Source organism: Typopeltis vanoorti, chromosome 17 (genome assembly GCF_054136105.1).
Source record: "Typopeltis vanoorti isolate ZY-2024b chromosome 17, IOZ_Tvanoo_1.0, whole genome shotgun sequence".
NCBI classification, from domain to species: domain Eukaryota; kingdom Metazoa; phylum Arthropoda; class Arachnida; order Uropygi; family Thelyphonidae; genus Typopeltis; species Typopeltis vanoorti.
Window position 1 is genome coordinate 36,992,501 of NC_143565.1, and position 12,846 is coordinate 37,005,346.

Genomic DNA, 12,846 nt, shown 5'->3' on the forward strand with positions numbered 1-12,846 from the left:
TGTGCACATATATATACACACGCACATTTCTTGTGCACATATATATACATGCACGCACATTTGTTGTGCACATATACATGCACGCACATTTGTTGTGCACATATACATGCACGGACATTTGTTGTGCACATATACATGCACGCACATTTGTTGTGCACATATACATGCACGCACATTTGTTGTGCACATATACATGCACGCACATTTGTTGTGCACATATACATGCACGCACATTTGTTGTGCACATATACATGCACGCACATTTGTTGTGCACATATACATGCACGCACATTTGTTGTGCACATATACATGCACGCACATTTGTTGTGCACATATACATGCACGCACATTTGTTGTGCACATATACATGCACGCACATTTGTTGTGTGTATATACATGCACGCACATTTGTTGTGTGTATATACATGCACGCACATTTGTTGTGTGTATATATACACGCACATTTGTTGTGTGTATATATACACGCACATTTGTTGTGTGTATATATACACGCACATTTGTTGTGTGTATATATACACGCACATTTGTTGTGTGTATATATATATACGCACATTTGTTGTGTGTATATACAGGGTGTTCGGGATAAATTTGACATATTTATAATTAATTATATTTTTCTGTAAGTTACATGTATTAACACACACTTCTCTTCATTTAAAAGTTTGGACCCTTCTTCATTCATATACAAGATGTCAGAAAGGATGGATAGCTGGAACCCACCTGAATCATGGAAGAGAATAACTTGTATCATGATGATTCGTGCCCGCCATCAAAATAAGGATATTACGACTGCTGCCCAATGCTCCCTGAATACAGTAAAAACAATCAGGCATGAACTAGAGACTTGCAATGGTGACTACGAGGATGTAGCAAGAAGAAAGATCCCTAGCAGACGATCTGATTGCGTTCGTACAGCAGAATTCCTCGCAAATCTGCAGGAACAGGTGTTGAAGAACCCTGGCATTGGAATTCGGGCTTTGTTCGTGGAGTTGCTAACTGTAGTCAAGCCCTGGATAACAAGGGTAGCCAATGGTAGGCCGTATGTATGGCAGCAGGATTCGGCCCCTTGCCACACCTCTGGGAAAAGTCAAAAATGGTTGTCTGAAAATTTCTACGACTTCACCAGTCCAAATGTTTGGCCTCCAAACTCCCCAGACCTTAACCCCATGGATTATTTTGTATGGGGCGCAGTTGAAAAAGACACCAATCGCACTTCCAGTAATACAAAAGCCCAGTTAATGGATAAAATTAAAACAGTTTTTGCGGCCCTTCCCAGGGAGACTGTAGCATCAGCTTGTTCGAGGTTCCGAAGCAGAATTGAAGCTGTGATCGATGCTAATGGTGGTTATTTTGAGTAAATCTTGTTGATAGTATTGTAATTAACTCTGCCTGTAATGTTTTTTTGTCAATTCATTAAATTTAATAGATACAAAGAAGATTTTCTTTTTCCTTACGAAACTGTCAAATTTATCCCGAACACCCTGTACATACATTTGTTGTGTATATATGTATATATATATACATACATTTGTTGTGTATATATATATATACATACATTTGTTGTGTATATATGTATATATATATACATACATTTGTTGTGTATATATATATATATATACATACATTTGTTGTGTATATATATATATATACATACATTTGTTGTGTATATATATATATATACATACATTTGTTGTGTATATATATATATATACATACATTTGTTGTGTATATATGTATATATATATATACATACATTTGTTGTGTATATATGTATATATATATATACATACATTTGTTGTGTATATATGTATATATATATATACATACATTTGTTGTGTATATATGTATATATATATATACATACATTTGTTGTGTATATATGTATATATATATATACATACATTTGTTGTGTATATATATATATATACATTTGTTGTGTGTATATACATACATACATTTGTTGTGTGTATATACATACATACATTTGTTGTGTGTATATACATACATACATTTGTTGTGTGTATATACATACATACATTTGTTGTGTGTATATACATACATTTGTTGTGTGTATATACATACATTTGTTGTGTGTATATACATACATACATTTGTTGTGTGTATATACATACATACATTTGTTGTGTGTATATACATACATACATTTGTTGTGTGTGTGTATACATACATACATTTGTTGTGTGTGTATACATACATACATTTGTTGTGTGTGTATACATACATACATTTGTTGTGTGTGTATACATACATACATTTGTTGTGTGTATATATATATACACATTTGTTGTGTGTGTATATATATACACATTTGTTGTGTGTATATATATATACTCATTTGTTGTGTGTATATATATATACTCATTTGTTGTGTGTGTATATATATACTCATTTGTTGTGTATATATATACTCATTTGTTGTGTATATATATACTCATTTGTTGTGTATATATATACTCATTTGTTGTGTATATATATACTCATTTGTTGTGTGTGTATATATATACTCATTTGTTGTGTGTGTATATATATACTCATTTGTTGTGTATATATATACTCATTTGTTGTGTATATATATACTCATTTGTTGTGTGTGTATATACTCATTTGTTGTGTGTGTGTATATATATATATACACAACAAATATGTGTTGTGTATATATATATATATATATATATATATATACATACAACAAATATGTGTTGTGTGTGTATATATATATATATATATATATATACATACAACAAATATGTGTTGTGTGTGTATATATATATATATATATACATACAACAAATATGTGTTGTGTGTGTATATATATATATATATATACATACAACAAATATGTGTTGTGTGTGTATATATATATATATATATACACACAACAAATATGTGTTGTGTGTGTATATATATATATACACAACAAATATGTGTTGTGTATATACACACACACACATGTACTCAACCTGTTTAGTTGCATATACACATATACGCAACTAAACAGGTCGAGTATATGTGTATTCTCAACCTGTGGTCTGCGACGATTGGATAGGTGGTCTGCAGGCAGACTTTAATAAATAAATATATATATTTCAATTATCCAAACAAAACAAATTAAAATTGAATATGTAAGTAAAAATTATTGGAATAAAATGGATACTTAAAAAACCAACAAATAGTAACAGAGTGACGAGTAATAAAAGAGGAGTGAAGTGAACAACAATATGGTTTTATAGCTTCTGCCTTCCCTTGCTATTTTGTCAGATTTGAAGTAAACCTGTGTTATCCACATTTCAACCAATCGCTTGTTGTTTATTGATTTTTATTATTGAAGGTTCGCCTCCTTCAACTAAGGCTCAGTATACAGTATCTTCAGAAGTGCTAAGTGATACTTGGACAATGTGTGTCGTGAGTTAACCCCAGTATTTATATATTTTTCGGAAATATTTTTTTAATAATGGAAAAGTGGCTTAGAACTAGGACTTTGAAAAGAAAAGCAAATGAAAGAGGCGATGCTAACCCTAATTGTGATACACGTGTTTTAACGACGAGCAAATCTGATACTATTAAAGTAGAAGAAACATGCAGTTCAAAGAAAAAAATACATAGGAAATATGACAGCTCATATTTGGAATATGGGTTTACTTGATGTGGAGATGAAAGTGAACAGAAACCTCAATGTGTTTTGTATTGTCGAATGAGTACATGAAACCTGCGAAACTCCGATGACATTTAGAAACTAAACACTGTGATGTGAAAAACAAACCAATTGAATTTTTTCAGCGACACTTAGGGACATTAAATCATGGGAAAGATATATTTTCGGCCATGGGTTTGATTAATAGCAAGGCAATGTAAGCATCCTATCTGTTAAGTTTGCGCATAGCGAAAAAAAGGGAAACCTCATTTTATCAGGGAAAATTTACTACTTCCAGCTATAAAACATGTGGTAAAAACTATGTTCGGCAACAAATCACTAAAATATGTTGATCTGATTCCTCTCTTAAATGACACTGTCGGTCTCAGAATTAATGATATGGCAGGTTACATAGAATCTCAGTTAATCGAAAGAGTTAAAAGCAGCCCTTATTGTGCATTACAAATAGACGAGACTACTGATGTTACAAATCATGCGCAGTTAATATGCTAAGTAAGATATGCAAATGATAACTTTCATGACGATATACTGTTTTGGAGAACCTTGTCATCCCGAATAACTGGATTAGAAATATTTCACTCACTTGATAATTACATAATACACAAAGGGATCCAGTGGGGAAAAATGTATGGGCTTCTGTTCAGATGGAGCTCATGGCCTTACAGGCAGGCATAGTGGAGTTGTTTCTAAGGTCAAGGAAGTAGTTTCAGATATCAATTGAGTACATTGTTTCACACATAGGGAAGCATAGCATCCAAAGGAATGCCACCAGAATTTAAAACTGTGGTATAACGCTGTAAAGCTAGTTAATTTTATTAAGGCTCAACTGTTAAATAACAGGTTATTTTCAGTACTCTGCGATGAAATGGTCAGTGAATATATGCAACTTTGCTTCATTCTGAAATTCGCAGGCTTTCCAGTGGCAAAGTACTAACAAGGTTATTTCAATTGAGGCATGCAGTTTTGTTTGTAAATGAACGTAATTCTCATTTTGCATCATTCCTTGTTGATGACGCATGGTTATCAACTCTATCCTATCTTTCATACATTCTTTCGAAATTAAATGAACTAAATCTCTCCCTTCAGGAAAATTCTTTAACTGTTCTTGATGCCTACAACAAAATAAAGGCATTCAAGGAAAAACTGGTGTTATGGATTAGTTATATAAGAGACAGACAATTTACACCTTTTCCAACACTGAAATCATTTTTAGTGGAAAATTATATTTTTGTTTATTCTGAGTTTCTGGAAAGGATTTGTGACCACCTCAAAACTCTGAAAAAGAATTTGGAAACGTATTTTCTGAATAACTTATAAGAAATTTCTGTGGGTTCGCAATCCATTTCAGGCTTACAGTCACAAGAATGACCTTGCATTATTGAAAAAAGAACAGTTAATTGAGCTTTCAAGTGACAATTCTGTGATCTTGGTTTGGCTCGATTCTGGATCTCGCCTTCCCAATTATCTGAAGAAGCATTGAAAATCGTCATGCAGTTTTCTAAATAAAAGGATTTTCATCGCTCCTTCAAATAAAAACAAAATACAGAAATCATCTTAGTGTGTGTGCGCCGATCTTTGACTGAAGCTGACCAATACTGAGCCAGATATCCAGCGACTCTGCAAGGGCCGAGTAGCTGAATCATCTTATTAAAAGTAAGTAGTATCTTAATTATATCATATTATTTGTTTAATAAAAATTAAAGGATATTAGGAAAGAACTTGACATTGTCAGCATCCAGGAATGCGTTAGCAGAGCTAATCTCAGGTGATATGATCACTTAAATAGAATGGGAGAGGAAAGATTAGCAAAACAAGTGTTCTCTGCCAGGTTGGCAGGAAAACGACCCAGGGGAAGACCAAGATATAGGTGGATTGATACGGTACAAACGATAGAAATATAAGATCTGATAATGTTGGAGTCTTGACAAGTAACAGACTGATTTGGAGGAAAATTGTAGATAGGAAGTTAGTAATGATGTAATTTTTTCATGTAGTACTTTCATATCCTGTACACCCCTTGAGAGTACATGGCAGGAATTTGATGATGATGATGATGATGATGATAAAAATTAAAACTTTGTTCAATGATGATACAAATTTAATCGTTTACTTCCAATTTAATTAATTATGCTTCCATATATATTCAGTATACATGCTTTTAGATTTATTATGTTATAAATGACACAGTTTTTCCCAAATGTTGGTAATCCCTACATAATGTGGAATTGTTTTAGACATTTTACTAGTCCTTGGGCTTAGAAACGTTAAGAAACACTGCTCTAGATGATGAGTGACCTCAATATGAAGGTCAAAACATGGGGATATTAAAATAATTATTTCTAACATGGTTGTAGAGTCCATAATTTTTCTAAAATGACTTCTTCCATGGTATTTTGAACCAGTGATATATCCTTTGTCCTAAGTAGATACAGTGACTCACATGTTCATCATCATCATCAATTTTTATTATTTCTGATTGCAGATAGCTAATTAGCAGCATAACCTGGGTTTTTCTTTAGTTTTATCTTTAAGAAAGATATTTTGCTAGCAGTTCAGAGTTTACAGATACATATCAGTAGATTCTTGAAATAAAGATAACTATGTCATCTGCAAATCATAAGTGTTTCGCATTTATCTTCAGAACTTTCTTTTCCTAATCAAGTAGCTTGAATACTTCTTTCAGATAGCTTGTGAATAGTCTGGGGAATACTGTGCTACCTTGTCACATGCCTCTGTATATCTGCAGTGGAGATGAACTTTATAATTGCACTGATGTATACTTACATATAGCATCGCAATTTGATTTCATAGTTCTCCACATACATATTGCAAAAGTTTTTTTTATTTAAAATTAGACTTTTTCACAATCAATATAACCAAGGCACCATTCAATAACTTTTGTATATGGTGAAAACATATGTATACGTTATGTATATGGTATAACTTGAATATGGTCCATAGTGAAACCACTTCTAAAGACTGCCTGTTCTTTTGCTCTACAAGGCCTAGAACCACACAAAGCTTACAAGTTAAGACTTTTTACAAAAACTTTGTATATTACTAATAGCACAAGTCTTCTATTTTGCCTTTTTTTTGTATATCAGAAAAATAGTCTTTTTCCATGTTATTGATATATTATTTTTCTTCAGACAAAGTTTAGCCAAGATTTTATAAGTTAACTTCTTCACCTGCTTTTAGAAGTTCAGCTATAACTCCATCCTCTCCTGAATTTTTTTCATTTGCATACTCTACATAACATCTGGTTAGAATTTTTGACAATTAATTTTTTTTTGTTGTTTGTTTCTCCCCTCTCCCCAAAATACACAATATAATACTGAAAAAAAAAAAAAAATTTCGCTTCATTTTGCTACAGCATATCTCCAGTTATACACCCATCTTGTAATTTGACTGCAACCATTTTTTTTTTTTTTTTTTTGCTGTTCATGGGCTGCCATCAGCTTTTTAGAGGATATGAATGTTTTTAATTCTTGTCATATGAATTTACAATCAAATTTTCATATTTCTTCCCTAATATATTTGATGATTGTTTTGAATGGATCAATATCTTCAATTTTATTCAATAAGTTTCTGGTTTGTTCCAATTTGCTTTATTTCTTCATAAAGATATTTTGTCTCGTTTGTTTTGTAGTACCAGCTATTTCTAGTGGGAATTGCAAAATATTCTACATAATTATCATCATCATCATCTGACTTCTAGGGAGTCAGAGACTTATTGTGGGAGGTACACACTATTGCATACAATGCTCATCCAACCGTGCTTCAAACTGATTCAACATGTCTACAACACACACACACACACACACACACACAGACAATGCATTCCATTCACCAACCACTCTCCATGCAAAGAACCTTCTCATTCCTCTGCTCACATCACCTTATACAGTTTCCAGTGATGGCCTCTTGATCTACCCCCCCCTCTCTCTCCCATTCTATGAAAAATCTCTCACATGTCAACCTGATAACTCCTGACTAAGTAGCTTATATGCCTCAATCATATTTCCCCTATTCACAAGGCTTTGCAGCTTACATTCTCTCAATCTGTCTTCATACTCCACATTCCAAAGACCACTTACCACCTTTGTGAATTTTCTCTGGACCCTTTCCAACATATCCTCATCACCATGAAAACCCAGTGACCAAATCTGTGCACAATAATCCATATGATGCCTAATCAAGGCCTCACTGATAGAATTCAGCATGATAGAATTCAATTACTGGTCAAGTCATACTGATGGAGAAATCTTCAATTTCTTTATCAGTATAACTTATTGTTTGTGGGTAGATATGGATAACATTGGCAGTGTATATTATGTGCAGAAGGTTATAGACTTTTTTCTTTTTTAATTATTGTTAACAGTATGTTGCGCCCTTCAATTAGAAAAGGCTCAAGTTCGATTCTCGTCATGATGAATCTTTATATGGACTTTTTCAATCGAAGGAGAGTTAGCCGATCTCATAAGAAGGTAGCAGGGTTTTTTCTCCCGGAAACTCGGGTTTTTCATCCCACGCACTTACAAATCGGCCATTCAGAACACACCCACTTTACAGACAAAAAATAGTAGTTGTGGTGGTGGGCAGTAGATGGCGTTGATGGAGATGATTGGTAGTAGAGGTTCGGTGTAGAGGTGGAGACAGTGGTCCTCCCGCGATGAGTCTTCGGACTCCTTGGAGGTGTCACGAATAATAATAATAATGAAGATAAAGCCTAACTGAACTTGAGAATAACAATGTCTTCTTGTCTTTGATATGCACATTTCCACAATTTTACATGGGCAACCTCTCAGCATTCCAAAATTATTTTTACCCAATGAAGAACAACTTGGCCTGGATAAGTTGTAGATGCAGATGCATAAGCTTCAGTGTGCCCCTTTCGTATTGAAAAATGTAACTGTTGAGTGCTCACTGAAACTGATAACATCCCATTGCAGGAATTGAGGAGTATTGTGCTTGCTGATGTATTAATAAGTACAACAAATTTCAATTCAATAATTAAATGCACATCACGTGCATATTTTTTTTCTGCTAGAAACTTGTAACATGCTCATATTGCAGTTCCCTAAATTGCATGAAACCAACGGAAACTGTTGCCCTAGTTTGGTTCATGTCATGATATGATGCAAGGTATCTTTATACTTTCTTTCTTTTTTTTTTTTTTTTTTTTTTTATAATATTAACTTTTCTTTACCTAGAGGAAACGGAAGATAAACATGCAAATAGCGAGAGCATGCAAAAATAATTGGGGGGGGGGGGGTAAATGTACTGTCATGCAGAGTTACCGTCTGCAATTAGTTCTTAGAATTCATTCATAAAATATGCAAAAATCACTTTAAATATAAAGTAGCCGACAATTAACTTATGATATAAGCAGGTGTGCATGGTGTACGTGCATGAGCATTCACATTCCGGAAGAATGATAAATTATATACTTTATCATGTATATGAACTTTATATATTTAATAAGAAACGCGTCCTCTACTAGTTGTGTTACTTGTAAATAGGGTACAGGCGGGGTCGGTTATGGAAGTATTATGTGCTACCAAGACAATAAAAATAAAGTTGGAGTTCACCTTTCCATTAAATTATATTAATCAGCAATAACCATCTGAACAGGTTTCTTCTCGCTATTTTATTTTTGTTTGGTTTATTTCTCTGGTTAGCATCTTAATACTTTACCTGCACATTTCCTTTACTCTGTCCAGTATTTTCTTTCCATGCACTATCTTCTTCGGTGGAGTATATACTGTAAAAACTGTATGCTAAAAATAATTGTATGGCAAGAATGACCCCGGCTATTATGAAAAATGGGCGGTATCTTCGACACCAACGAACATCCAAAACTCTTGACACCGCCATTGCCCATCCCTACCCCAAATCCTAAGCTAAAATAACATAAACTTCTAACACGAACTAAGTAAAAATACCAATGACCGAATGATACCAGAATCGCGGTACCAATTCTCACAAACTTCAACACCAGTGCCACACTTCATTACTGTTCATGCCTACCGTCCAATGTTGCTAAATATTTTCCCTTCTTATCGAAACTTATGCGAGTGAATTAAAGAAAGTAAGTAAAATCTGTGGCTATATACGGACAACGAATAGTAAGAAAACATAGACTAAGCAAATATGTACACAATGGAAGAGTTAGTGGAGAAGCAATCTCTGTTCCCCTTAAAAAAATCATTGAAATTGCATTGTGAATTCTTAGCTTATTTAGAAAAGATTAAGTTATCTGGAATCATTTAGAATATACAAGTGCTATACTATATAAATAAAAAGAGCTGAGCAAACATAAAATCGCGTATCATAATCAAACGAAAAATTATTAAAACACTTAATAATTATTTAATAATTTTCCCTGGTGTCTCATTTGTCTGTTCCTAAACAAAGTTTGGATCCAGCATGCTGTGAATTTAAAACAGAATTACAAATGCTAATAATGCTAATTTTTTAATGATCATTCGCTACATTACTAGAAGTTCTCGACTTAAAAAAAAAAAGAAAAAAGAAAAGAAAAAAAAAAAAAAGAAAAAGAAAAAGGGCCTTATGTAAGTGAATATTTTACGTACCTGAAAACTCAGGTAAGTGAATATTTTTAAATAAAGTCGTTCTCCAAAATAATCAATTCATAAAAACTATCAATAAATATTTTATTTCACATTTGACGGGCGAGAAGACTTATACAAGAATGATGATTTGCATCTAAATGGATTTGGAGTTCGGAGACTCGAAAAAGTGTTGTTGAATGAAGCGTAAGTGCATGTGTAGAATCAGAGAAACCAGAGCTTTTAGGGATAGGGAAGCTGTTGAGTGGGCATGCAGACATTGGTGGGGGAGTTGAATATAAGAATGTGTATAATATGCCAGAATGATATAGTTAGTATAAAGCATTAGGATAGCTGTGGGCCTAAGGGGTCTTTTGTACTTTATGTACACTAATGCAAAGAGCATTCGGAACAAGGAGGGAAAAAAATTGCATTGGTTAGTTCATCCTGGCCAAAAGTTATTGGTATTAGTGAGACATGGCTAACAGAAGATGATATAGTTAGTGGGATAGAAGGTGAAGAGTATAGTATGTTCAAGAAGGATAGGGGGAAATAATGGGGGAGTAAACTGTAACCAAAGAGAGTAAAAGCTCAAACTGCAGACCACTGAAAATTGCACATTTGAGGCTAGTTGGTGTGAGATTGCAGCCAGCAGAACAAAATATATTAAATGCTGCTATAGACCAGGGAAAAGATGATGGAGATAGTATCCATCAGCAAATAGACTCAATAAGAGGAGTAGAAGTAATTCTTATGGCGGATTTCAACTATGGGAATTTAGATTGGAAAGAGGAGAGGACACATGGGAGAAAGGTAATCGAATTTATAAAGTTACTAATGGACAATTACCTAACACAGCATGTGAGGGAATATACTAGGGGGTTTCAGAGTACTCGACCAGTTAATTACATCTGAAAATTTGTCTATAACGAATATGACCAGGTTAACACTAAATGCATGGAATTTTCAGTTCAGGCGGGATATGTGTGGAATTACAGAGTTAGAAAGTATAACAGGCTCAGGATATTGTTTGGATCAGTGCCATGGTGTTACACCTGATATCTTAGGAATATAGTATTCTCAGTCATCATGGTGTAACATGAAGAATAAATATCATAAGTTAAAACCCCTACTTAAAAAATGAATTATTTAATGGAAAAATTTCTTGCATCCAGTAATATGTATAAAACGTAAGGGTTGTTGTTAAAGAAGCTGATAAAGGAAGGAATGTATTAATATTGTAATATGACTTAAAATAAGGAATTCTAACTAAATAAGTAGCTAACAAAGGAAGGTATAGATTAATATTGTAACACGATTAAAAATGAGAGAGTTAAGTAAATAAGTAGAAATGGGTGAGTCATAAAATACATTATGTGAGAGATTAAGTTATTAAGTAGAATTCATAGAAAAAGTTTGAAAGGGGATTAAATCAGGCTAGCACAAGAAAAGCAAAGCTATCGCTTAGGGCCGATCCCCGGATTGAAACAATCAGAACGCGCTTGCCGATCAAATGACGTTAGGTGAGAAAACGCCACCCTAATTGGTCGATGATTAAAAAACAAGTAGGAGGAGAAAGGAAGTAAGAAAAGATGCCGTTAGGATGGCAGCTATAAAAGGGTTGGTAACATCCCCCCCCCCCAAGGTCACTTTTTTTGGATAGTCGCTTTTGGCCTTGGAGTTTGGTTTTGGTTCTGGTGGAGTTCACGGGGTTTTCCTGAGTGGCGACAGGGGTGATATCTCCTCGTCACAACACGGAAACGAAAGTGAGCGGGATTTCGATTCCCGTTTTACCGAGTAGGAAGCAAAGGAAAAATTGCCATAGAGTCCTAGAAAAGGAGGGATCTTCTTCGTTTCGACGCTAGTGATAACTATGCAAAGCAGAAAGCTGTAAAGAGATCGATGTCCTCGTTGCTGATAGTAGAGCAAATATATGTGTGTTAAAATATTCCAGAGTTACGAGAAGTTATGCCAAAGGTTCGTTTGGAAAAGAATAAAGGCCCATACGAAAAGCTCAAGAACGGTACTGTAAATCATAACCTATGTTAGCTAGAAATTTGTCTGTGAAAAGTATCGTGATTCCAATACAGAACTGTTGAAATTATACTAGGACTTAAGTATATGATAGAATGTGTTATGTGTAGATTGACTAGTGTTAAAGATTTGTGAATGATTAAGAGTTCTAAGGTATTTTTGCATGTCTATTATATTGCACAAGATATTTAAATGACATAATTGTGTGTTAGTGCAAATAACGGTATAACGGAATAGTGTGAATTGCATGTCTATTATATTGCACAAGATATTTAAATGACATGATTGTGTGTTAGTGCAAATAACGGTATAACGGAATAGTGTGAATTAAGTAATTACGTATCCTAAGAATTGAATGCCTAATGTAATGTATAAAATAATTGAAATGTCACAAGTATGTGTTAGCAGTGAATGATTTGTTAATCTACTTCAGTATTAATAATCAGATAGTGTGAATTGATCTAATTTGTTTACATCAGGTGAATTTATGAATTAATGTGTATGGCGGCATAATCACAAATAGCCATATTGCTTGTAATGATTTAA

General features: G+C 33.7%; 1 protein-coding gene across 1 annotated transcript in view; it reads right to left on the minus strand.

Annotated features, from left to right (window-relative positions):
* Positions 1 to 9,748, minus strand: part of oxt (Xylosyltransferase oxt) — a 335,397-nt gene extending 325,649 nt beyond the window's left edge. The window contains exon 1 of the mRNA XM_090406721.1: positions 9,392 to 9,748. Within this exon, the coding sequence (XP_090262847.1) occupies positions 9,392 to 9,571 (180 nt within the window). The 5' untranslated portion in view covers positions 9,572 to 9,748. The remainder of the gene's footprint in view (positions 1 to 9,391) is intronic.
* Positions 9,749 to 12,846: the final 3,098 nt, after the last annotated feature.